Raw genomic sequence first — 25283 nt, 5'->3', positions numbered from 1 at the left:
TCTTCATCACTACCACGGGGGGACTCTAATATATCACTCAGATAATCATATGACTTATCATCATCATAATGATGATTATGAGAATGAGTGAACCTCCTTACCCTTAGATGTGCTTGCATTTGAGGTGTCATCAACATTTGAGTTGTTGTACGCAACCATTTGTAACCCATCACCCACATTGCTTCTATCACCCCCTACCGCATCAACTTCTAACTCATGACATCCATCACTTCCATACTCACCCCCTTCTGCATCAATTTCTACCTCATGACATTCATTATCATCGACGTCTAACTCCTCGTCGTCATGGACTTCAAAAGCATCATCATTATTACTAAATACCCCAGGCCAAAAAGGATCATTCCTATTAGATCGTTGCCTATCACCATCATCATTCAACTCATCTTCGTTTTCATTATCTTCAAAAGATAACAAATATAACACAACTACCTGGTGGCCTATATGGGGCCGAACCATTTCGAGTATGTCATGGTCAGATGACAAGAGCCTTAACCCATTAACAAAGCTTTTGTTAGGTTCTTTGTAGTATATTAGGTCACCATGTCACTTTTTAAAGCTTAACAGTTTAGGTGAAAAAAAGATGTTAATTTGGTGGATAAAACATAATTTTTCCTACTAAATAAGAAATCTCATTTTATCTCTTCTTAGCGTGATAGAGATATCACCTTAATCTTTTTTTTTGGAAAATTTTACTTACCTCCATTGAATTCTCACCCTTTTGTAATATACCCCTTAAAGTTTAAAACCTCTCAATCTAGTGTATCAAACTTTTAATTTTTTTTTTTTCAATATCCCATTCCGTTAGGATTTTCCGTTAAATCCTAACAAAATTCCAAAAATACCCCAATTTTTTTAGAAAAAATATTTATATATTTTTTTGGATACATTAACTAAATTGAGAAAAATTGAACTTTATGGAGAACATTGCAAAAATAATGACAATTCAGGGGGTTAAGTGAAGTTTTTTATTTATTTTTTTTTTTTGGCAACAAAATCTACATCAATGGTCTAAAAAAAAAAGAAAAAAAAGAAAAAAAAAAATCCCACAACACCTATTATCAATTTGATTTAAAACATAAGCCTTTGAAACAGCCCATCTACAGAGAACTTTGCCCCCCAATTCCCCTTCAAACAAGGCAAGCATGTACTTCAACTTATTTTATTGTAACTTGACTATACTTTTTAAAATTTTAATTTTTAGTCTTTTGGATGAATGAGTATTTATACTTGGACCGGACTTTTCTAGCGCTGATTTCTCTTAGTGTTGAGAGAAAGAAAAAGAAGAAAAAAGACCTTAAAATTCTACCATCTGTATATAAACAAATCTCCTCAAGCTTGTCTAAACAAGCCGCTGTAATCGATCGTCTTTGATTTTTGTTCCCCCAGTCATCCCAAAAAGACTTGGACTGCGCATATATGGGATAGGGAGCAGTGCTTTCTTTAACTATATATACAGTGGGAAGAAGAATTAGAAAGTAGAAAGATATCGTGCAACCTCTCATATATCTAATGGATATCTCAATTTTCTTCCTTCTTCTGTGTATGCTGCAATCTCCTCCTCTATTTGCATCTAAAACATTTGACATTCTCAGAGGCTCATCTCTATCTGTTGAGAAACCAAGCGACAATTTGGTTTCTGCAAATGGACATTTCTCAGCTGGGTTTTTCTCTGTTGGGGATAATGCTTTCAGCTTTGCCATATGGTTCACAAAATCCTCAGTTCCCACCATTGTTTGGATGGCAAACCGAGATGACCCTGTTGATGGAAGAGGCTCAAAGCTTTCACTTTTGAAAGATGGCAGCTTTATCCTAACAAATTCTGCTGCTAACACCATTTGGAGTACACCTGCAGCCTCGACCTCATTAGATGCCTCCAATTTGCAACTACAACTCCTAAACACAGGAAATCTTATTCTTCATAATTCTGATGATCAGAGTGTTGTCATTTGGCAAAGCTTTGATTCACCTAGACACTCTTCTTCCTCTACAAAAACTAACCAGGGTTTCAAGCCTCATCTCCAAAAAAAGCCAATTTGACTATTCTTCTGGCTACTATAAGCTCCAATTTGATGATGAAAATGTGCTCCGCCTGCTTTACCAAGGTCCAACAGTATCCAGTCTCTACTGGCCTACTCCATGGGTTAATGACCCTGGATTACTTGGAAGGATCAAGCACAACACTAGTAGAGATGCTGTACTAAACATCTCTGGCTATTTCCAGTCATCTGACAATTTTGCATTCCAAGCAGCTGATTTTGGTGTGGTGATGATTCCCAGACGATTGACGGTTGATCCTGATGGCAACCTTCGATTGTACAGCCTGCAAGAGACAGATTGGGTTCTGACATGGCAAGCGTTGTCTCTCCCATGCCAGATTCATGGAATCTGTGGACCCAATAGTGTGTGTCATTATGATCATGCTTCTGGCAGGAGATGTGGTTGCTTAAAGGGCTTCAAGATGAAGGATTTAACTGACTTGTCTTATGGGTGTGAGCCAGAATTCAATATCTCTTGCAATCAAACCGATGGGTCCAGTTTTGTTCAGCTAGCTGATGCTGAGTTCTATGGCTCTGATATAGAGTTCATGCGTAATCTAAATTTTACAGGCTGCGAAGAACGATGCTTGATGAGGTGTGATTGCAAAGGGTTCCAGTTCTGTTTTAACCCTGATGAAGGTGTCTATCATTGTTTCCCCAAGTTCATGCTTCTCAACGGACACGTACGCCAAATGTTGCAGGAAACTTCTATTTACGACTACCTCGAGTTGGTCTTTTCCATACCAAGACGCCAGATAAAGAATCAAAGTTGGAATGTTCACACGAAGCTCCTAAGCAAGTAAAAACAACGTATGAAAATGAGAAGGTGAAGCTTTTGCTTTGGTTTGCCACTGCAGTCGGAGGTACAGAGATTACTTGCGTTCTGTTGGTGTTGTTTTTCTTGTTCAGGACTGACAAACATTCAGGCCCGGCTAAACAGAGATATCTCTTGACATCTCGATTTAGGCGGTTCTCCTTTGCTGAGCTGAGAAAGGCGACAAGGGGATTCAGTGAAGTGATCGGGCGAGGTGCTGAGGAATAGCATACAAAGGTGTACTGCCTGATCAGCGGGTATGTGCAATCAAGCGACTTAGCGATGCCAACCAAGGAGAAGCAGAGTTCCTAGCAGAAGTGAACACAATTGGGAGGCTTAACCACATGAACTTGATAGACAACTGGGGATTTTGTGCAGAGGGAACGCACAGGCTTCTGGTGTACGAGTACATGGAGCATGGATCCTTGACGGAAAATCTTAGTTCTAATATTGCACTTGATTGGGAAAAGAAGTTTGAAATTGCAGTGGGCACGGCAAAAGGCCACGCTTACTTGCATGAGTGCCTAGAGTGGGTGCTGCATTGTGATGTAAAGCCTCAGAAAATACTCTTAGACTCTGATTATCAACCGAAAGTTGCAGATTTTGGTATGTCTGAACTGCTAAATAGAGGTGAGCTTGATCATTCAAGCTTTTCAAAGATGAAAGGGACTAGAGGGTACATGGCTCCTGAGTGGGCTTACAATCTTCTCATCACTTCTAAAGTGGATGTCTACAGTTATGGGATCGTTGTGTTGGAGATGGCTACTGGAAAGAGCCCGACAGTTGTGCATAGCTCTGACAGCGGAGGGGTAAGGGAGCATACAAGATTGGTCGCATTGGTGAGGGAGCAAATCTGCAACATTGGAACCACTGCAAAAGAGTCATGGATTGAAGACATGATAGATCCCAATATGGCTGGTGAATATGCTGCTAAGATGCAGCTTCTGGTCAAAGTGGAAGAGGATCCTCTCCAGTCTATTATGGACTGGAGAATATCCAGTTCATGGTGAGAATTTCTCCTCATAAATCCTATGGCTAAAAATGAAACACATATCTCACTAAAAAAAAAAAAATAAAATATTATTTTAAATTAAAAAATAAATTAATAAAAAAAGAAGAAAAAAGAAGGACCCCCATTTTGGGGTAGGGGTGGCTCAAGCCACCCCCAATGGCCGGCCAAGGGGTGGCCGAACCACCCTCATGGCCCATGGGGGTGGTTCGGCTACCCCCATCTTGCAAAAAGGGGGTGGCCGCACCACCCCCAAGAGCATTGGGGGTGGCCCCTTTGGGGCAAGGGGTGGCTTCAGCCACCCTAGACCGGCCGATCTGGGGTGGCCGAAGCCACCCCATGGCCCTTGGGGGTGGCTCGGCCACCCCCAAGGGCCAACCCATTTTTTTTTTTTTTTTTTTTTTTTTTTTAACTTGGCCCTTGGGGGTGGCCGAACCACCCCCAAGGGCCATGGGGTGGCTTCGGCCACCCCAGACCGGCCGGTCTAGGGTGGCCGAAGCCACCCCTTGCCCCAAAGGGGGTGGCCGAGCCACCCCCAATGCTCTTGGGGGTGGTTCGGCCACCCCCATCTTGCAAAAAGGAGGTGGCCGCACCACCCCGAAGAGCATTGGGGGTGGCTCGGCCACCCCCTTTGGGGCAAGGGGTGGCTTCGGCCACCCTAGACCGGCCGGTCTGGGGTGGCCGAAGCCACCCCATGGCCCTTGGGGGTGGTTCGGCCACCCCCAAGGGCCAAGTTAAAAAAAAAAGGGTTGGCCCTTGGGGGTGGCTCGGCCACCCCCAAGGGCCATGGGGTGGCTTTGGCCACCCCAGACCGGCCGATTTGGGGTGGCCGAAGCCACCCCTTGGCCCAGAGGGGGTGGCTCGAGGCTCTTGGGGGTGGTTCGGCCACCCCCTTTTGCAAGATGGGGGTGGCCGAACCACCCCCATAGGCCATGGGGGTGGTTCGGCCACCCCCTTCTTTTTTCTTCTTTTTTTATTAATTTATTTTTTAATTTAAAATAATATATATATATATATATATATATATATATATATAGTGGGATATGTGTCCCTTTTTAACCATAAGATTTATGAGAAGAAATCTTCACCATGAACTGGATGTTCTCCGGTCCATTATGGACTGGAGAGGATCCTGTTCTGGTGAAAGTGGCTTTGCAGTGTGTAGTAGAGGACAAGGATTATAGACCCACCATAAACCAGGTTGTAGAGATGCTTCTGTGCCATGAGATTAATTAATCTCATAATTAATGTCATATTAAGTTGTGAGGATTTTTTTTTTTGTTTTTTTTTCCTACGCTGTGGTGAAGACTAGCTTTTTTGGGCTACTTATAAAAAGATTATTTTGACGAGTAAAATCATGACAGTTAATAGTAATTCGGCGGGAGTGTGTAATATTACTATTTTTCTTTTTCTTTTTTGGACTTGGTAGCAATTTTCTTGATTAATCCAAGTAAAATTCTAAGTTATCTTCTGCTCAATCATGCGGCCTCTTCAAATTGATGAGACTTGGATACTAAGGCATGTCCTCGATCAGGAACACAATATTGTATTATTGTCCAAACCCAGCTCTCATTGGCTTCCTCTTCCTCCCTCCCCTTCTGTTTCTGCTACAGAAAGCAGAATCGAACCCACCATCACAAGTTTACCCATCTCATATCCCAACTCCAGAATCCGTCGAAATTCCAAGTGGGTGTCACAGGCAATATTATCCTGCCCAATTCGCCTGGAATAATAGCTTATCGTTACTTCATCTCTCATCCTTTGCCTTGTTGCAGTCTCTGGTCATGTCTCTTTTTCGTGCAATGATGGTGACAACGTGAAATATGGAGCTCAAAACGTACAAAGTTGATGCTTAACTCAACCTTGTCGCCCAACATTAGAATTCATTTTTGTAAGAGTGGACATAAGCAAGTTTGAGAACCAGAACAAGACCCCTTTCCAACTTGGAGCAAATATGAGAATCACATGTTCTGATCTTCTATATCTTTTTGATCAGCTTTTAATACCTTTACTTACCCATAAGAAATGACAAGAACTTCCAATCCGGCGGAGCCATGTAATGCTGATATTTCTGCGGGCAACGAGAACACCACACCAAAGTTATACATGCCCTTTGGTCCCCAATACAGAATGGATAGTGTTCGAAGTAGATGCCACCCTCAATATCTCCTCAGCAAACCACATTTGGACTGTACTTCATCACATGAAAAGAAAATAATTTAGAACATGGCCGCTAAACCCACCTATCATTCTCACAAAAATAGAAATAAAGGATTGAAATACATACCAGTAAACTGCTACTTCTCTTGCCCTTAAAGCTTGGGGACGGTAAAACCAAAAGAGCCAAAATACTTGATGTTTACATCGGCAAGGTGACTCCAACTTGTATAAACCTTTCAAACAACCCTAAGACATTCTTTTCATATTATGATCTCATGGTCGCTAAAAGTCATTTAAACTAGCAAAGATTGAAGTTAGAAAAGACAGAAAGAACAAAAAGAGAAACTACCGTTACATACATCTCATGACTTGGTTATTTAAAACTAAATTACAGGTTTATCTTTCAGCCCTTCCGATAGAGTTGTTAAATGTACAAGATTGTGATGCCCGTTGTCCTTCTGTGCAGTCCTATTAACAGAACACAAGGAGATTGATTAATTAAATGTGAGATAAAGAAGTTAAAACAGGGAAGAGAGAGAGAGAGAGAGAGAGAGAGAGAGAGAGATCCTGCAGAGTCATTGCATCTAGGGAACTCTGTTGGCTCATCTAAAATGTTCGGTGCTAGAGCTACATATCAGCATGTGATCAACATCAATCAACATTGTCCATCAATATTTGGTGTGCAACAGCACATGCATAGACAAAAGAGTCACCAACTGATTGCAAAAAATGGCATGATCAGTCTGTTGACAAGTTGAAATGTCAATGGGTAATTTCTATACTCATGTTTATATTGACATCTGGGTAATTTATACGCATGTTTAAATGAACAACAAAGGAAAGCAAGGGAGGCCATACCAACAAATGCACATGTATACTTACACACACAGTCTCACACATGCAATATATACGGTCATCAGGAAAACCAGTGAAGATTATACACAAGATGGAACGCAAATATATACTCCTATGGACAACAGAGTGCAAAGAGAGCCATACCCAAGGATGCAAATGAATACTTATGGATTGGGGCGTGCACATGCAAAATATAAATACATCCAGAAGATATGCTCATCAGCCAAACCAGTGAAGATAACGACATGAAATGGGTATAAAGATGCATTATAAACGAGAAGCTGATGCTTACAATGTCTAACACTCTAAATGCGCTCTCTGCAAGTGGACTTGTTGTGCCCTAGACCCTTGCACCTGCTGCACTGGAGTTGACGTTTCACTACCTCTTGTGGTCCATACCGCTTTGTAGTGGGCCGGCCTGGTGGACGACGGGTGGGAGGAGGGGTTACAGTTACTGTGACCTGAGAAGAATCTCTCTGCAAAGGCATGTCCACATTTGGAATAGGATGTACAGACTCTGAATAAGTTAATCTGTAGCTCTCAGTTGTGAAGTATCTGGAACAATAATCATAAGGGCTCCGACCAAGGCAACTAATAACAGCAATTGCATGGCAGCACGGTAAACCAGTTAACTGCCACCTTTTGCAACTACAATCCCAATTATCAATGTCAACCACTTCAATGGAGTCACCACGAACCTCAAATGTGCTACCAGCTGACAGTAGCACTTGAAGGGAATGGACTTTATGGCTTTCTTTTTTCAGTTTGTCCTCCATGGATGGACTTAGTCTTGTCAACCATTGGTTCGACTCTGCTCGTCGTGTGTAGATCAACTCCATAATCTTGCCCCTTATAACATCAACCATCTGTGTTATTGGTAATTCGTGTGCATCTGACGCCCAACTATAAAATAGCTCCCCAAAGTTTGATGCCATATGGTCATATCTGGAACCCTGAAAATATGAATTTGCCCAGTTCTGGGGCTCACTTTGTATGATCCAATTGTAAGCTTCTGTAGAAATACTTTTAATGCTTTCAATACATCTTTGAAAGCTTTCTGCAGTAGGTGCATAAGCAGCAGCATAAAAATCCTCAACCATGAGTCGCTTCACCTCATGAGAAAACTGCCCTTTCAAGTCTCTAAGAAGTTGCTCGGTCAAGTATCTTAGGCAGTAGCCATGGTACGAACCCGTAAATACATCAGCAATGGACTCCCTTAACCCCTTTTGTCTGTCGGCCACAAATGTTATAGAACAAGATGTTGACAGAGCAGATTTCAGTTGTAGCAAAAACCAATGCCAGTTATCATCAGATTCAGAATCAACTACAGCAAAAGCAACAGGAAAAACACCATCATCCCCATCTGCTGCTGTTGCAGCTAACAAGGTGCCCTGATATTTTGACTTTAAGGGTATACTATCAAGAAAAAGGAGAGGCCGGCAAGCTTGTTGGAAACCATATAATGAGGCATGGAAAGACACAAAGAGACGATGGAAACTTGAGTCTTCCTTAGTGGTGAAAGTAGCAAGACTTCCTGGATTGGTCTCCATTATCTTCCCACAAAAAAAAGGTAACTGATTATATGCCTCTTTGTATGAACCCTGAAGCTGCTCCTTTGCAATTTCTTTCCCGCGCCATGCCTGAAAATAGTTCAGTTGTATTCCATATTCCTGTTTGATGTCATTGACAATATCCTTGGGCTTATAATTTGGGAAAACTTTCAACTTCTCCTTGATAATACTAGCCACCCAACTCCTAGTCGCCTGATGTCCTGTTGTTGCAACAGCCCCTTCACAAGTATGTGTTGGATTCATCTTTTTAATACATATTAATTGAGTCGTTGACAACCTTGATGCATGGATTCTCCAAGGGCAGCCTTCTGCTTTGCATTTGACAGTCACACGATGACTATCGTTCTTCTTGTACCTGAATGCAAACTGGTGCGCAATGGCATATTTACGCAACGATTCACGAAATTCATGAACACTGCTGAACCTTTGCCCCACACCTGTAATAGTATTCTGCCACTGCTGTGCACCTTTAGCATGCTTCTCATCATTGGAACCAGTGATAGTGAAAATGGGAGAAATTTCAGAGGGTATATCAATATGGGCATCAACATGGTTGGTATCATCTACAACATCAAGAGCATTAAGGGGGATTTCTGGCTTCATGGTATCATCCACAATATCGTCAACAACAGCAAGGGGGGCATCAACTGGAAGAACAGTTTCTGACAAAGTTGTTCTGCTTGACCTACAAAATCCAGGAATTTCTAGATCCAAACCAAAAAAAATCCAAATTAACAATTAAAAAATAGCTAAGACATCAAGAAGACTACCTACTGGCAGGAAAGTTCGACACATCGGGGGCAACAATTTCTTCCATAATGACATAAACATCAGCAGTGACAGAGTCCCCATGGAATTTTATCATGCGCTTTAGATCCTTGTCATTGGAAATTGTAATGAGAGTCTTTTTGTTGCCAGGAAGGAAGTATTTGATATACATGGTATCAATGCTACAATTAAACATTTCTGCTACTTCAATCTTAAACTCATTAAACTTCATTTGGTCATCAATGTCAATAGCATGAGCATCACCACCCCTATACAACAATGAACCATCTCTATCTGTCTCAAATTCTCCCCCTGACTGACATATCGCTATAATCTTCTTCCCCGCCATGATCTGGATCAGTTAGAAAGAACTTACATACTTTTTTTTCAATAAGTAATAAAAGATTTTATTAAAGAAAAAAGCGTGAGGCGCCCTTAAGTACAAAGGAAGTATACATAGGAAAACCAAAGCTAGCCCACAAAAGAAACCCAACAAATGAACTTGCATACTTATTTCAAATCATTCAAAATGCAAATGAACAAGGCTATTTATTTCATACTTTAAGAACTTTCAAAATGAAAAATAAATGAAGCCATTGGTTTCTGATACAGTGAATTGGATTGCACACAAGTTCACTATGATCGTAAACCCTCTACATTCAAGGAAGGCATGGAATTAACCACCCCCTCCCCCAACAAAACAAAAAAAAAAAAATTGGTTGTTAAGAAAATGTTGGAAACATGTTGAAAGCATTAAAAATAATAATAGTTAAATTATTCAACATGTTCACTTGAGCTGAGTGGACCGTTTATAAACTAACATGTGAATAAGATTCAAAATTTATCTTGAATAATCCTCCTACGTTTTCTAGCCAAAAAATTTGATCTTTTAAATCACAATTATTTACTAAGTATTTCCCATAAAGAAAATACATATTGAATCAGATGCAGCTATTGGGCAATTGATGGGGACTCTCATAAACACAGAATACAAGGACATATCATCCAATGTCCCCAAAAGGTACAATAAAGAAAAACAAAAGGAGCTCAGAAACATCAGATGGGCACGCAAAAAATCAGTAAAACAATAACCCAGAAGAACACCCAATTCGCCGTAGATACCAAAAATTATCAAAATTTTAGATATCCAACCCCTTAAAGCGTCAAATTCAGCAGAAACCTTAAAATTGCGTAGAGGGTCAATCCAAAACCTCAGATTAAGTATAAAAACTAAAAAAAAAATACATACTTTAAAACGATTAGGATAGGAACTTTGTACCTGAGAGGCAATGAGAAAGCGAAAACAGAGGTGTTCGGTGCAGTACCCAAATCGAATTGGGCTCTCTCACCCACAGTTCGCTACGAGACGCTCACACATACGTAACATGTCCCTCAAAAACACATACACACAAAGAGAGAGAGAGAGAGAGAGAGGGGGAGAGAGATATGGATAAATATCATAAATTGGGGTTTATTATTATTATTATTTTTTTTTTAAATTGGGATTCTTGAAGTTGTATAATTTTGATTGGATACGTGACCAATCACGAAGTTTGCTTATAGTCGACCTATTTTTATTTTTTATTGTGGGATTAAAAAGTAAAAAGCTACTAGCAACGAGGTAATTAAGGTAACGATATTACCATACCAGTTTTTATTTTTTATTTATTTTTTATTCAATATTACCATACCAGCTCGTATTTACTATTTACACCTTCCCACACCCCCCCAATACCATGTTTGAATATACCCTTTTTTTCCTTTTTCTTTTTTTTCAATCTTTTTTCTGGGTAAGTAGTGAACAACAAGAACGAAACCACCCAAAATAAATAAATACATAAATAAACGAGAAACAAAGCAAAAGAGAAAGCAGAAAGAGGGGAGAGGGGATCAAGGAGGCAAGGACGAAATTGGAATGCTCTTTTTATGGCCGACGAAATGGGAATGTTTCTTCTATGGCGGCCCACCTATCAGGTTATGCGCATGAATGGTAATGGGTATGATTGTCTTTGACACAAATCAATATTGAAGTTAAAATGGTACCTTCTTTTTTTTTTTTTTTCCTCTCAGGAAGTTGAAAAATTGATTCCTATGGAAGTAGCAAGAAGATAGAGAATAAGCTTCGATTTATTAAGATTTTTGTTATTTGTTTTCTATTTTATGTTATCCAAATAAATACATTAATAAACGATTTGAAACATAAAACACTCCTCAAAATACATAAAATACTCTTCAAAACATACAGAAAAATAATATCGGCTTATTAAATTAGCTATTGAGAACACAGTTTTCACTCTTATGTTACATCAAAATAATTTTTGAACAAAAAAATAATAATAATAAAACCCTTAACAAACAGAGCGTGTAACAATTACTTTTAAAATAAAAAAAGTGACAAATACTTTTTTTTTTTTTTTTTTTTTTTTTTTTTTTTTTCTATTCAAAGGGGAAAAAGTGACAAGTACTTAATACACAAAAAGTTATTTTTCTGCCCAAGTGATTTTGCAAGGTATACTCTTTCCTTTATCTCTCTATTTATAGCGAATGGTAAAAATACTTTTAGCACTCACAAGTAGCGTGATCGCCCCCCAAACTAAATCAGGCTTAAGTGCAGTAATTGTTTTACAGCACCTATGCTGTATTTCTTTTAAGGGTTGAGATTCAATGTTGTTTTCTCTCTTTCTTATAGAATATTGAAAATTAAATCTCAACCCTTAAAAGAACTACGACATTACAGCACCTGAGCCAAATCCACCCTCCTTTAAACAGGCACAAGACATTGCAGTTGAGCGGGTAAAAACTTCAAAAGGATCGGTATTGTGCTCTGCTCTGTTGAGTCAATAAATTTTATTAGAAGGATTGGGTTCGAGCTTTACCACAGTATTTGGAGAATTTACTCACTTTTGGATTTCTTTTTTTATTATAATATGTTTTAAGCTCTGATGCCCATGACTCTGTGTATCGCAGCTCTCTCTGCGAGAGGAGATTATATCAACCCACACAGCGGATGGCACAAACAAGCAACTAAGGTAAACTCAAGAGTTCAATTGGCAGCTAAACAGTTAAAAAGCGGTCAGAAAACAAAAGACAAATAGCTCTAGAGCCCAACAGATAGATAACTGTATCGCAGATCTATTCTACGAATTCATATCACAAAAGCTATCTTTATCTGCTCTGTTATTTGCACCTCTGCAGCTTCTTCTCCAATCTTGGGAGTTCATGGTACCAAAACCATGAGAAGTGGCCAAAACCCCGCAAGCCACCCAGAGAACTACGGCTGTTATTCATAAAAAAAAGACTTACTTAGTGCCTCATTGAAGTAAAGACAAATAGAAAACAACATGTCAGAAACAACTAAGAAGTAATATCTTTCAGATTCTTATTCCCTCAGTTATAACGAATTCACCAAGCACCTAATAGACATATTGCTCACCTAGTTATGTTTATGGAATATATCGAAGAACCACAGAAGGTTTCCTTTGTGCATGTCACTAGCTCCATGCCAACATGGGCATTTCTAGGAGATACAGTATATATATATATCCCATAACGAAACTAATTAATCATTACTGTGCCTCATATTTAATGTGGTTAACAAGAGTTCTATATTTCATCGCTTTCATACAACTACTTTTCACAGATACAAGCACACATGAAATATTTCAAACCATATTATCATAATAACCACAAACTTCACAACAAACAATTTGACTACTAAAGCTACAAAACTAATTTTCTCAGTTGAACCAAATGACAACAATATTGAGCTTTTATACTTAGCAAGATTGAAAGAAGTTTCAATCTCAGTTATTGGAGATGGCAAAACACGATTCTTGAAACTGGGCCTTAGGAAGTTGGAAAGAAACTGATGACAGCTTTAAATTAAGAACAGCAAAACAGGCACCAAGAACAAAATAAATTCAAGAAATAAGAAAACACCTACACAATAAGATAACAAAAAGGGAATAAGTTAAAAGAGTTTTTGGACTTAAAAAGACATGGTGACATCAAAATCTACAAGCAAGTTGGAAAGATATTACTGAGGCAAAATACGAGAGTAGGCAAAGTGGTGACGGAAAAAAAACAGAGTATGGTGCTTAAAAAGATTGTCAATTTAAACATTTAATGAGATGAATCAGAGTTGTTTGTAGATGACAATACAATTTTACCACGTCCTAGGTTTCAAATAAAATATACAAATTCTGCAACGACACTCAAACAATTTCTGACACAAGAAATTGTAATCTGTGGGACAATATAAACAAAGAATGGATAAAAGAAATGAAAACATACCTCTTCATTTAGAAAGCAGTGCGCAAGTGAACCCATCGCAAACAAGTTGGTTAACTGCATCCCTGAACTTGGTGTATTCCTCGACTTTGTTATAGACTTGATACGAAATTCGTGCATACCCAGTAATCGCCCCAACCTCCTCATCTTTTGGTACCCGGTAATATATCGGTACTTCCACACCGAAATTACCCCTCAGATGTGTCCTTAACTTCATTGTATCCAATTCACTTGAGATCCCCAAAGAAGCCGGCAACCCAACCATGATCATGGTCGCGCACATCTCCGGAGGACACCCGAGATTGGTCCCCCACGCTTTGGCCAACATCTGCCCCATCTCCACAACGTTATCATGATTCCTCTTCTTGATCCCATCAATACCGCCTTCGAACCTATTCGCAAACTCCAAAACCTTTGGAACCACCAACTGAGCACTATAGTCCCTAGTCCCAATCCAGGCACTTTCCACGGCCAACCCATTTCCATACTCATGGGACACAACGGGATGGTGCAAGTCTAAGCAACTGGGTGACTTCCTACAGTACAAAAACGCAACGGAAGGCGGGCAAAAGAACCACTTGTGCAGATTGCTCGTATAGAAATCAGCCCCAATGTCTTGCATATCAACATCAGTGCACCCAATTCCATGGGCTGCGTCAACAAACACCTGGTCCACACCTTCCTCCCTACAAATCCCAACTAATTCCTTCACAGGAATCACCACGGAAGGCATGGAAGTGATGTGATCAATTACAGCCAACCTAACTCTCCTCCTCCCATTCTCTTTCCCTTTCTCTAAGGCCTTCCTAAACTCATGGACAATCTCATCATTGGAATTCACAGGAAAAGGCAACTGTACCTCGATGACGCAGCCGCCGGCGCGGGTCACGTAGGCCTCGATGGACTTCTTGACGGCGCCGTAGGCGTAGTGGAGCATGATGGCAACGTCGCCCTTATCGAAGCGGCCCTCGGCGAAGGCCCAGGCGGTGCGCTGGAGGACTATGGCGGCGGCGGTGGTGGCGTTGTCAACGATGGAGACCTCGTCGACGTGGTGGGCGTTGATGAGCTGTTTGATGAAAGTCCTGGACTCGAGAATACCGGGCCTGAGGTGGTTAAAGTAGAAGTGGTCGGGCTGGCGGAGGAATTGGAGCTGGAGGAGCTGCTGGGCCTTCACGATGGAGGCTGGACAGCACCCGAAGCTGCCGTTGTTGATGCGGGCGATAGATGGGTCGTGGTGGGAGAATTCTGATTGGATTTCGGAGGCGGTGATGAAGGTAGAGGAAGGAGTGAGTTTGGGTTTTTTGGCGAGGTTGGTAGTGGAATTGGTGATGGTGTCACCGTTGAGGTGGTGGTCGTGGGTGGCCATGGTGTGGGGTTAGGGTTTGGAGGGGGTGTGGCTCCGCCCGTGAGATTGAAGAGAAAGAAAGGGGAAAGGGTCAGAAGTGATTGGGAGAGATAAATATGAGTGGGGATGGGGACAAGTGGGGAGCCATGGGAGCTCCTTCCCATTAACTGAATAACGAATAAACTACTCATCTCGCACCATAGTCCTTTTTTAGTAGAATAGATAATTCATAATACTTTTTTGTTTCTCTCACTCACTCACTCACGTGACATGCACGCGGACTTCGGCATGCAAAGAGTCAAAGACTAGGTGTATTTACTAGGTCAATGTTAATTCCGATTTTATTAATATTTTTTTTAAAAAAAAAAAAACAACTTTCTGTTTTTTCTATTAAGAGTATAATAATATTGGATAGAATTTATAATGATTAATTCTGATCTGAATTATGTCTTTTTCCCAAATTTAATTGTGTTCAAATAACATGCAAATGAAATTGAATCTATTTGTATTCAAATAAGATGGAAGCATCCTTTTTCCTTTTCTCCAGTTTGAATAGAAAAAAATAAAATAAAATAAAAAATTGAAGCATAGATCAAAAGAAAAGAGTTTTAATTATAAAATAAAAATCAAGAAACGATAAGAATGCCATAATACCTTTTTCTTTTTTTCATAAATAAAATAACTCTAAAAATAAATATTCTCAAAAAATTATTAGTCACTTTTAAACCACACTCTTGACGGGGTTTTATGGCACCCCAACCAAACCTCCAAAAGTGATGCCCCATGATTTGGGGGTGGTCCAACCACCCCTGCCTCACATGGTGATTGGGGGTAGAGTTGACTAAGAGGACCAAGTGCAAATTTTATAAATAGTGATATTTTTGAAATTTTGGTTAAAATATCATGTTGTAGCATACCATAAAAAGGGTTCTCTTCCTATGTTGTCACCAAACCAATAAATAGAAATGGTCATTCCATTGTATTTTTGGTAATACTCATATCTATTCCAAAATAATCATCATTCAAGTATACTAAATGTGCCCTTAGTTTTGGTAGGTTTTCATTTGAGACTAGAATGACAACTGGGAAGAAACTCAATGCCATACTCGGTTAGGGTTGTATGCCTCTTTAGCAAGCGACACCTAGTTAAGGGTACACTCTACTAAAAGACACAGATTAGATCATATGCTCAGTCAAGGCCACGCATTATCACCCGATGGCACCTAGCCACCCCCATACAATATCCATCAACCCACTGCACAAAAGGAGCCATGCCACCTATGTAAGAAATGCATAACTATACGCTCCTTATTATTGCTAACTTAGGCATCGAAGCCACCCGACGGGCACCCTGACAAGTCTTCCATCCCATCATATTTCTCTTTTGCATATGGTCGTGCAATCCCACTATACCATCAATATGGATAATGAGGATGCAGTGTGTTTTTAGTGCTTTGTTTAGTGGCTTATAAACTAAGAGGATGCGAAATTGAAGCAAATGAGTAAGGTGACTTTGACTCCATTTGCTTGCAACGTGACATTAATGACCCATCTGCTTGTGAGGAGTCCTGCATCTCTTCTATGGAGAATCTCTCATTAGAATCGATCGTGAAGGTTTGTTCATCACTCAAAGCATCCAATACAACACAAGATGATGTTCGTATCAAATAAGAATCCATGCTTCCATGATTCTTATAAGAATCAAAAAAGGTGTTTTTTTTTTTTTTTTTTTTAATTAAAAAGATGTTAACTCCACTAGGCATTTAACCAATCTAATGTATTTTTGTCCTTCGTTGCAAGGAAGAGACAAGAATCAAATGAAAATGGTGGTCCAAACACACGTAATACATTACAAGGCAACCAAATCCTATTTTATGAGTTAAAAAAATTCAATAAAGGACGGTGTTTTATTTTAGTTATGGGCTTTTGATGTTGACCTCCCGTCTGCTTACTTTGGCTTTTCTCATACAGATGATATTTACAATGGCATAAAGCCAATCTCACTTTCCTCATTGTATCCATCACTTTCGCCGTAGGTATATCATTTGGCTTTTTTCAAACGTCCACAAGAGAAAATGGACAGGTAACAGGTTGCATCCAGGTTGGTCATATGGTCCCATCTCTCATTTTATGGATGAAATTTGGGACAATGATGTAGATGGCAGTGCTTATTATGCCTAAAAAGAAAAACTATGACAACAAAAAAAAAAATTAAGGTCTTAGATTGGGGCTTCTTCATATAAACAAGGAAGGCCAAATTAGCATCTCTAACAATTCTCTACTCAAATTGCAAGTAATTTGAGCAGAAATGTGAGAAATCTCTCATGGGCTCTCTACATGCTCCAACAAGCAAGTAAATTGTCCGAAATTGGGACAGGTGAGTGGTGAGCCCCATAAAGCTTTTTTACATTTACGGTCTAAATTACTAACAATCCGAACAACAAAATTGTAAAGAATCTCTATCAACTTTCTTCACTTGAACCTCTCATCCACTAGCCTACAGTTTTTTTTAGCTAAGCAGGAAGCACAGCTAAGGGTTTTGTGTATGCAATTGTTAAAGCACCTTTAAATGTGAGCAATAGCTGCTTGTTCCATGATAGAGGGATGCAGTGTGCCAAGTAACCCTTGGCTAGTAGTTCCTGACTTGAAGAAGGATGCAGTGTGCAAGATTTCAGGTCAAAACTGATCATTCCGGAACCAGTTGCACAGTGATTGTGCTCTTAGGGAATTTTTTTTTTTCTAATAACAGAAGCCAACACAGAATAATATGCATAACCAAATTGTACGGGGTTATACTAAGTTAAAGACAACAACTTTTTCATTTGAGACAAACATTTTATAAACCTGATTTAAATCTTGGTAGGTTATCTTGGGAAAGGGTAATAAGATTAGTCCTACATAAAAGACCCAGAAAATAGATTAAGACAAGCTTTAACCTTCATGAACAACCTATAGCACTACTTTCCCTTGTCATAAGCAGCTATGTTCTGGGGTTCACATTCAGGACTAAATAAGCGAACGAGTAAAGCAGAGGTTGAGCTAACAGATACTGCTCCACAAGCTGCCCACCTAAGACTCCTAGGAACCGTAATTCTGGGACCTGCATGAGCACAAAAAACAAATATTGTGATTTTTATCAAACATTACAAGAGAGAAGAAAGAAGTGAAAAGCATAAGAAAGTCCCCTTCAAATGCATTTGATCTTAAAAGTTACTGTAGACCATATTGGACTAATCTTGTTTGATGGAATTTTATTGTAAGAGTAATCCAGACTCATTGCCTTATTGCATAATCATAAATGGTCCCTTGAGTTATAAACAACTCTCCAGAAGCAAGATAATACGTTCACATCATTTGTGATGAATTCAGTTTTGAACAACCTTTTATGCAAAGGTTAGAGAATCCATACCAAAATTTAGCATGAGTAAACAGGTTATCCACCTAGATTGCCAATTGAACACCAATCATAAATCAAACTATCAAACTTGGTGCAGACCAGAAATTGGAAAAAGAGCAGTATTAGCATCATCCAACGAAAATAATAGCCATTCATATTTTCCCCCTAGGTAGAGTTCAAGAATCCTATTAGACAACATATTTGGGCATTAAAGATCAACGATCAAAGTATAAATAAAAAAGCAGAAAAAACCAGCAAAAAATGTAGGACAGACCATAGTGCAATCTACAAAGAATCCAAAATGCTAATCCTCCTCCAACGGTAAAAATCCCAGCCGTCTGTCTCGTCAATCTGGAACAAGGTTTTGCTTCCGACCGCATCAGCTCCCCATCCGAAAACCCAAAGAACCGCCTCAATGCCATCTAGCACTTTCCTGATGCAATCCAAAGCTTATATCACACCAACAACATGCCCAAACTTGAATTTGAATTCCTTTAAGATGGAATGGAAAACTTACACAAACCCAGATGAAAGTACACTAAGGGTCATGTTATGTGCAATTAAATATCAACTTAGTTGAATATGCTCCCCATTATTGATTCTTCTACTTATTCACAAACACACAGTGTCATAAATAGGGAAAAACTGTAATATTCAATGGTTTACAAGCACGGTCGAAACAAAATAAAAACGGCTTTTAATTTTAAGTTCGAGTCAAAATCTATTCTTGAGTTTTACTCACTACGGCATTTTCTCAAACATTTGGATGGCGACCTCAGTTTCACAGCTTCATTCGGGTGATATATTTCAAACAAAATAAATAAACAAAGAAAATTTAAAAATTGCACGAGTAGAAACTTTTATACCTTGTAGGGCTTTGATCGGTTCTGTGGATGGCTTTATACCAAGTTAAAGATTGAGTTCTCAGTACAAGAATGGGAAGATGTATGCCAATGGGGAAGAGAGCTGTTGGCCGGGTCAAAGACTATCCAATTTGAAGATGGGGTTCGTCTTTAGTAATAGTGAGGCTGCAAATAGGCCCGACTATGGGCCAGGCCTGATTTCAAGTAGGCCCCCACACCCTCTTTGGGTGGTGGGTGGCCACCCAGCCACCACTCTACCGGTGGCCTAGTGTGAAGTGGTGGTCACCCACCCACTTCCCTCCCTCCCTCCCTCACATTTGGTTATTATTATTCATTTTCTTCTGTTTTGGTATTTTATTTACTTTTTTTTTTTTTTTTTTTTTTTTTTTTCAAGTGTCAAGTTGAGGTGTTATTTTTGTAGACGTTGAGCTATTTTATTGGATATGACATGGTCTTACGCTTATATGTATACAAAGGGAATAATTTGATAACAAAACATTTTTTAAAGAGTGATTTGATTAATTTTAAACTCTAAGGAATGATTTGATGAAATGTTAAATCTCATTAATCTCTTCAGTATTTTCCCATTCATTTGTTTTTTTTTTTTTAAGGGTAAGGTCCATTTAACTTCCACAAACTATTACCTCAATGACAATTTACCCCATAAACTATCAATTACAACAATTACAACAATTTATCCCCCAAACTATCAAAACAATGACAATGTACCCCTAATTTTTTAAAAATGACGAAATTACCCTTACTAAAATAAAAACAAAAATTCTAAAATTTAATTTTCTTTCAAATTTTTAAGAGTGTTTTTATCTTATTGAAAATTCTATATAAGGGTAAGTTCGTCATTTTACTAGCATTGGAAAAAATCTAGCCTTCAAAAACCCAAACTTTTCTATCTTCCATCGATTGTTTTACGTAGATAGAGAATGATAGAATCTATTGCATTACCTTTTAGGATTTGTGGAAGCTGACTTTGATTACGATAAACATTTGACAGTTTGTTACCACAAACAAGAAAGAAATATTCTGTCCTAATTTCCAAGGACAAATTTTCTCAAAGAATTTCGCTTTCAATTTCATATATAGGTCTAGGAGAGGACTGAGGAGAGGAGGAGCTTCATTTGAATGCCACCCCGCTCCTCTTTTGTCCAAATCTTCACATCTAGTGGAAACTTCTACGTAAATTCGGTTGTCAGGATATAACTATTATTGGTTATCGTGCATTCATTGTTTCTTCTCTCGAAAATTATGAAGGGTTAATACACCCAAATGGGCCAATGGCAGTCAAAACAAATGCCAAAACTTTGATTAATATTTCTCAAAATTCATGGCAATATATATTTTCATTATGGGAAAAGTTTTTCTTCAAATTGCGGACAGAAAAGTTTTTCTAATTCAATTTATTAGACTAATATACGCCCAAAATACTAATACAAGTAAGAATCACATGGTTAATCAGTAAGAAAAGCCTTGCTAGACACGTAGCCTTATGTTTGTCATCTTCCTCCTTCATGAAATGGCTCTCCTATATATGCGGATAGAGTGCCTAGAAAATACTCACACTTGTTATCTCACCTTCAGCACTAGCAGCATCTTTACTTGCGTCAAGCTTAGTAAGGTTTGACTGCTACCCCTTTGTATCCATCGACAGCGTATGGGCAAAGTGATTATAAGATGATCTTTTTATTTTTATTTTTTTTTTATTTTTTTATTTTTTACTTTTATGTTCTGATAGATTTTTTCCTGACCCTTTTTTTTTCTTTGTCTTTGTCTGTGTTGTGACGCTCTAATTCATATGCTGAGCTTCAGCAAGTAGTTTCCCTCGCAGCATAATTTTCTTTCTCCTTTTCTTTTCCACTTGTGATAGAAGTTTCGCAAGCTTGGGTTGGGTATATCTATAGTTGTTTTAGTACCCAAAATTATCTTCTTCTTTTTGGATAATTTGTACCCAATATTATCTCCAACCAGGTTGATATGCCATAGTGATTGGGTTTTTTTCTTTATTTGTCGAATATGGATAACGGGTGGGTGTATTTCTGTGTAATAATCAGAGTTGTTTGGCCGTCTCTGGGAATTTCTGTTTGTAATTTAAAGGATCATTCTTGATTTTCACCAAGGCACTGCTAGAAATATGATCTTCTAAAAACCCTCTGTTCTGATAGGGCTCCTTGAGGATTGATTATGGCTTAGTAAGTTGTATTCAGTGCGAAATTGCTTCCTAATCTTTTCAACCAGTCTCTTCCCTTTTTTTGTTACCTATATCGCCTTTTCTTCCTAAAGTTTTCTGATTTCATGGAGCTCAGTGGATGATCATAAATTGCAGCACTGTATTGATGCCCTTATTTCAAAAATTGAAGAACAAAGAAATTGTCAACCTGTCTCTTTTGTGATGCTTGTTTACTTGCTCCAAAATATAGTATCAAAGATTCAAAAAAGTAACTTTAAATGGGATTTTCTGTTGTTATCCTGATCTGCTTACATCTTGGTGGCATTTTCTTATGACAGGGATTTTAACTGAACATGGGGCATAAGTATCTCTGTGTGGCTTTCTTTTTATGGGCTTTAACATGCTCACTTCTTCCTGCTTCTTCCGATGGCCTTGTGAGGATTGGTTTGAAGAAGCGCCGCCTGGACCTTCACAGAATCAATGCTGCGAGAGTGGCAAGAGCAGAGGGGAAATCCGGAGAGGGTGTAATTGGCATGCATCGTTCGAGTGAAGATATAGTACCTCTGAAGAACTATTTGGATGCTCAATATTTCGGAGAGATTGGAATTGGCACTCCCCCTCAGACTTTCACAGTCATATTTGATACCGGCAGTTCCAATCTATGGGTTCCATCATCAAAGTGCTATTTTTCTGTAAGTTTTGCTTCATCTTATTCTGTCATCTTCCAGAATCAGCTAATACAGAAGAGTGTGTATTGACCCATAACAATTTTCAGATTGCTTGCTATTTCCATTCTCGGTACAGGTCAAGCCAGTCCAGTACATACACAAAGAATGGTAACTAATCAGTTTGTTTGAGAGCTGCTTATAGTTTTCAGACACAATTTCTGATATGAAATTGAAGATATACTTTGTTGAACCATTATCCAGGAAAATCCTGCGAAATAAATTATGGGTCTGGATCGATTTCGGGTTTCTTCAGTCAAGACAATGTTGAAGTTGGAGATTTTGTTGTCAAGGATCAAGTTGGTTATTCTTTTTTTCTTTTTTTTGAAGTTTTTTCTCGAACTGCTTTTTCTCATGGCTGCAGTAATGGCACACATGTAATCCTCTTTCTCTTTTCCTTTTTAAATTCAGGTTTTCATTGAGGCTACGAGAGAAGGCAGTCTCGCATTTGTGTTAGCGCAGTTTGATGGGATACTGGGGCTTGGGTTCCAGGAGATTTCGGTTGGGAATGCTGTGCCAGTGTGGTAAAGTTCTGTGTTCTTTGATGTGAGATTTTGTAATCAAATTTTGTTTCCTCAGAATAAAGAACTGTGCATTTTGCTCTTTTCAAAATCGCTGGTGCCTTGGCTTGGTTAGACTGATTCTTGATTAGAAAACAGGTACAATATGGTGCAGCAAGGTCTTGTAAAGGAGGAGGTTTTCTCATTCTGGCTTAACCGTGATCTGGATGCAGAAGAGGGAGGTGAAATTATCTTTGGTGGTGTTGATCCGATGCACTTTAAAGGAAATCATACTTATATTCCAGTCACCAAAAAGGGTTACTGGCAGGTAAGTAAATGTTAGGAAAAGTTATCCCTTTTCATGTGCTTGCTTCCCTGGAAATGATGATTTTTTTTTCAAAATTTCTTTGCTTTGATTTCAGTTTGAAATGGGAGATTTTCTCGTTGGGAACCATTCAACAGGTGACTTTGTAGCACCTTATTCATAAGGGTGTTTGTTTTATTTATTTGAGCATTGAAAATCTTTATATAGATAAGTACTTGAGGAGATATCATGTGTAGAGAAACTGCAGAACATCCGAGCTGTGGGAAATTGGTGCTTAAAACTTGCAGAGAAAATTTCTCACTTAGATTGGCTAATTATATAAACAAACCAGCACTTGTTCCTGATGCCTGCTTTTCTAGTGTACATCTAAACCCCCTTACTGCAGCATTGATAAATTCTGAAAATTATTAATTTCACTTCAGGCGCTTGCAAGGGGGGCTGTGCTGCTATTGTGGATTCAGGAACTTCCTTACTTGCTGGTCCAACTGTATGTTGTTCCATCTTCTGAAAATCACATTATTTTCAGAAGGACCTCCAGGCTTGATTCATCATCTTTTTCTTATGCTTTTTTTTTTCTAAGTTACTTTTGGGATTAAATCCTTATTTACTGACTGTGATTTCTAGTCTGTTGTGACTGAAATCAACCACGCTATTGGAGCTGAAGGAATTGTGAGCGCCCAATGTAAGGAAGTTGTAACTCAGTATGGAGACTTAATTTGGGATCTCTTGATATCTGGGGTGGGTGGTTTTTATATTACCTACGTTTTTACTCTATATGTACATAGAGTAATATTATTTACTAAATTTTACTGTCACGTCATCCAGTTGTATGGCAGTTGTACATGAGTTTACTAAATAGAATTACTCATGTACATATCTAGTTTTAGATCTCAACATACTTCTTTCTGTGATTTGCAGGTCCGTCCCAACAAAATATGTTCACAGCTCGGCTTATGTCTTTCTAATGAGCCTCAGTATGCCAGGTCAGGGAGCTTATATTCTTCATTAGTTATTTCTTCTCCATATTTGCCTCTAGACTGCTTCCTACTTCCTAGTAAAGCAATTTCATGGAGGGTTTATCATGTGAAAACAATGCATGGAAAATGATAGCTTGTGAGGATGGAAAGTTATTTTTATAAGGTTTTAGCATGGCAAATATTCGTCTCCTGCTGCAGTTGGGATTCCACCCAAACAGGCCATTATCTAACTGACAGTCAAACCCAATTCTATGCAGCTCTGGAATTGAAACAGTGGTTGAAAAGGAAAACAGGAAGGTATCATCGCCTGGGGATGATCTTTCGTGCACTTTTTGTGAGATGGCTGTTATTTGGATCCAGAATCAGCTAAGAGAAAAGGGAACAAAGGACAAAGTACTCAAATATGTGGATGAGGTGACTTATTCTAAAACCATAGACACCGTTTAGAAGCACAAACTAGTTATAAATTTGTAAGTAGTGTAAAAAGCATTGGTTTTGATCTTTCTCAGCTCTGTGAGAGCCTGCCAAGTCCATCAGGTGAATCAGTAATAGACTGTGATAGCATTTTCATCATGCCAAACATTACGCTCACCATCGGGAACAAACCTTTTACCCTCACCCCAGAGCAGGTTAGACTTCAGTATCACAAATGTTACATTGATGCGCTTGTTAGATCGATTTGTTGAGTTGTTTGCCTTGTTCTGTACATTCTTGCCTGACTTTCAGTATATTCTGAGAACTGGAGATGGGCTTGCTACCGTCTGCATCAGCGGATTTATGGCTATAGATATCCCTTCTCCACAGGGTCCTCTGTGGTATCTTATCTTGATCATTGCTGATGCTCATATATAGTCTCAATGCATGTTAATGTTCATGCTCATTTGCATTCTCCTTTAAGTTTCATCTCTCTTATGCTGAAACCAACATTGCTTGCAGGATTCTTGGAGATGTTTTTATGGGAGCGTACCACACAGTGTTTGACTTTGGTAATCTTCGGCTGGGTTTTGCTGAGGCTGCTTAGAGACCTGTCCGTCTGTCCTGTCCGGTGATCATACTTACAAGATATCTACATGTATCCTAGTTTGTTAAATAATGTTAATTTATGTAACTCCATAATGGTTAACAGATAACGATTATGAATATGTTGAGGTTCCTGTATATATATGTGCAATGAAATGCAAGTTATCCTGTGCTTTATACACTCTGGAACAATTTTCCTTGGATATATTGTGGGGGATTCATGTATCTAGCAAAAATATGGCCTTCGTACCTCAACCATCTAAGATGTCAACTCCTGCAAATTTAAGGGTGCTAACTTCAGATGGCACCTATACGGATGAGGGGAATGCCTTTGCTGTATGCAGCAATTCTGATTTACATGTAAGCTTATACAAAGATGGGATATAACTCTTTGCTCAGCAACGGTAAAGTAGTCCTATATATCA

At 38.9% G+C, this 25283-nt stretch overlaps 4 protein-coding genes and 1 pseudogene across 10 annotated transcripts; 2 read left to right on the top strand and 3 right to left on the bottom strand.

Moving 5' to 3' along the window:
* Positions 1–1530: 1530 nt before the first annotated feature.
* LOC132168516 (putative receptor protein kinase ZmPK1) lies at positions 1531–5137 on the top strand (annotated as a pseudogene).
* A 567-nt stretch (positions 5138–5704) lies between these two features.
* LOC132170637 (uncharacterized) lies at positions 5705–10684 on the bottom strand. Of its 5 annotated transcripts, XM_059581686.2 has the most exons (6): positions 10514–10683; positions 9237–9586; positions 7188–9151; positions 6400–6508; positions 6168–6286; positions 5705–6069 (listed from the first exon to the last, which is right to left on the bottom strand). In XM_059581686.2, exons 2-3 carry the CDS (start codon positions 9581–9583, stop codon positions 7201–7203), a joined length of 2298 nt encoding a protein of 765 aa, XP_059437669.1. In that variant the 5' UTR covers positions 9584–9586; positions 10514–10683; the 3' UTR covers positions 5705–6069; positions 6168–6286; positions 6400–6508; positions 7188–7200. The 5 variants fall into 5 exon arrangements, with proteins under 5 accessions (XP_059437669.1, XP_059437667.1, XP_059437668.1 ...); XM_059581684.2 differs by having other exon boundaries at positions 6168–6756; positions 10514–10684; XM_059581685.2 differs by having other exon boundaries at positions 5705–6074; positions 6168–6508.
* Positions 10685–12259: 1575 nt separating this feature from the next.
* LOC132172382 (Pyridoxal phosphate (PLP)-dependent transferases superfamily protein) lies at positions 12260–15040 on the bottom strand. The gene is made up of 2 exons (XM_059583872.2): positions 13528–15040; positions 12260–12511 (listed from the first exon to the last, which is right to left on the bottom strand). Exon 1 carries the CDS (start codon positions 14888–14890, stop codon positions 13532–13534), a length of 1359 nt encoding a protein of 452 aa, XP_059439855.2. The 5' UTR covers positions 14891–15040; the 3' UTR covers positions 12260–12511; positions 13528–13531.
* Positions 15041–17665: 2625 nt separating this feature from the next.
* Positions 17666–19426, bottom strand: LOC148587858 (40S ribosomal protein). Its single transcript, XM_088512070.1, has 3 exons — positions 19133–19426; positions 18541–18699; positions 17666–17969 (listed from the first exon to the last, which is right to left on the bottom strand). Exons 2-3 carry the CDS (start codon positions 18686–18688, stop codon positions 17827–17829), a joined length of 291 nt encoding a protein of 96 aa, XP_088368196.1. The 5' UTR covers positions 18689–18699; positions 19133–19426; the 3' UTR covers positions 17666–17826.
* A 1233-nt stretch (positions 19427–20659) lies between these two features.
* On the top strand, positions 20660–25039 carry LOC132173090 (aspartic proteinase). Of its 3 annotated transcripts, none has more exons than XM_059584663.2 (14): positions 20660–20762; positions 21650–22003; positions 22087–22147; positions 22241–22335; positions 22448–22560; positions 22696–22864; positions 22959–22998; positions 23284–23348; positions 23486–23599; positions 23780–23844; positions 24096–24252; positions 24348–24467; positions 24565–24653; positions 24775–25039. In XM_059584663.2, the coding sequence occupies exons 2-14, from the start codon at positions 21665–21667 to the stop codon at positions 24857–24859; spliced, it is 1512 nt and encodes a 503-aa protein (XP_059440646.1). In that variant the 5' UTR covers positions 20660–20762; positions 21650–21664; the 3' UTR covers positions 24860–25039. The 3 variants fall into 3 exon arrangements, with proteins under 3 accessions (XP_059440646.1, XP_059440648.1, XP_059440647.1); XM_059584665.1 differs by lacking the exon at positions 20660–20762 and adding an exon at positions 21150–21168; XM_059584664.2 differs by lacking the exon at positions 20660–20762 and adding an exon at positions 21185–21333.
* The last annotated feature ends 244 nt before the right edge of the window (positions 25040–25283 follow it).

The sequence above is a fragment of the Corylus avellana genome, chromosome 1, assembly GCF_965113065.1.
Source record: "Corylus avellana chromosome 1, dhCorAvel1.hap1.2, whole genome shotgun sequence".
Classification (NCBI taxonomy): domain Eukaryota; kingdom Viridiplantae; phylum Streptophyta; class Magnoliopsida; order Fagales; family Betulaceae; genus Corylus; species Corylus avellana.
Note: the sequence above shows the minus strand (reverse complement) of the source record. Positions and strands in the feature narration are given on the sequence as shown.

What these genes read in the sequence shown, in the direction of transcription:
- LOC148587858 (XM_088512070.1), bottom strand. Translation starts at nt 18,688, where the DNA reads ATGGCATTGAGGCGGTTCTTTGGGTTTTCGGATGGGGAGCTGATGCGG. An exon ending in TCTTTGTAGATTGCACTATG is followed by an intron (nt 17,970 to 18,540) that starts GTCTGTCCTACA and finishes GTGCTCATGCAG; the next exon opens with GTCCCAGAATTACGGTTCCT.
- LOC132173090 (XM_059584663.2), top strand. Translation starts at nt 21,665, where the DNA reads ATGGGGCATAAGTATCTCTGTGTGGCTTTCTTTTTATGGGCTTTAACA. An exon ending in ATTTTGTTGTCAAGGATCAA is followed by an intron (nt 22,336 to 22,447) that starts GTTGGTTATTCT and finishes TTTTAAATTCAG; the next exon opens with GTTTTCATTGAGGCTACGAG. An exon ending in TTACCCTCACCCCAGAGCAG is followed by an intron (nt 24,468 to 24,564) that starts GTTAGACTTCAG and finishes CCTGACTTTCAG; the next exon opens with TATATTCTGAGAACTGGAGA.
- LOC132172382 (XM_059583872.2), bottom strand. Translation starts at nt 14,890, where the DNA reads ATGGCCACCCACGACCACCACCTCAACGGTGACACCATCACCAATTCC.
- LOC132170637 (XM_059581684.2), bottom strand. Translation starts at nt 9,583, where the DNA reads ATGGCGGGGAAGAAGATTATAGCGATATGTCAGTCAGGGGGAGAATTT. An exon ending in TCGAACTTTCCTGCCAGTAG is followed by an intron (nt 9,152 to 9,236) that starts GTAGTCTTCTTG and finishes TGGATTTTGTAG; the next exon opens with GTCAAGCAGAACAACTTTGT.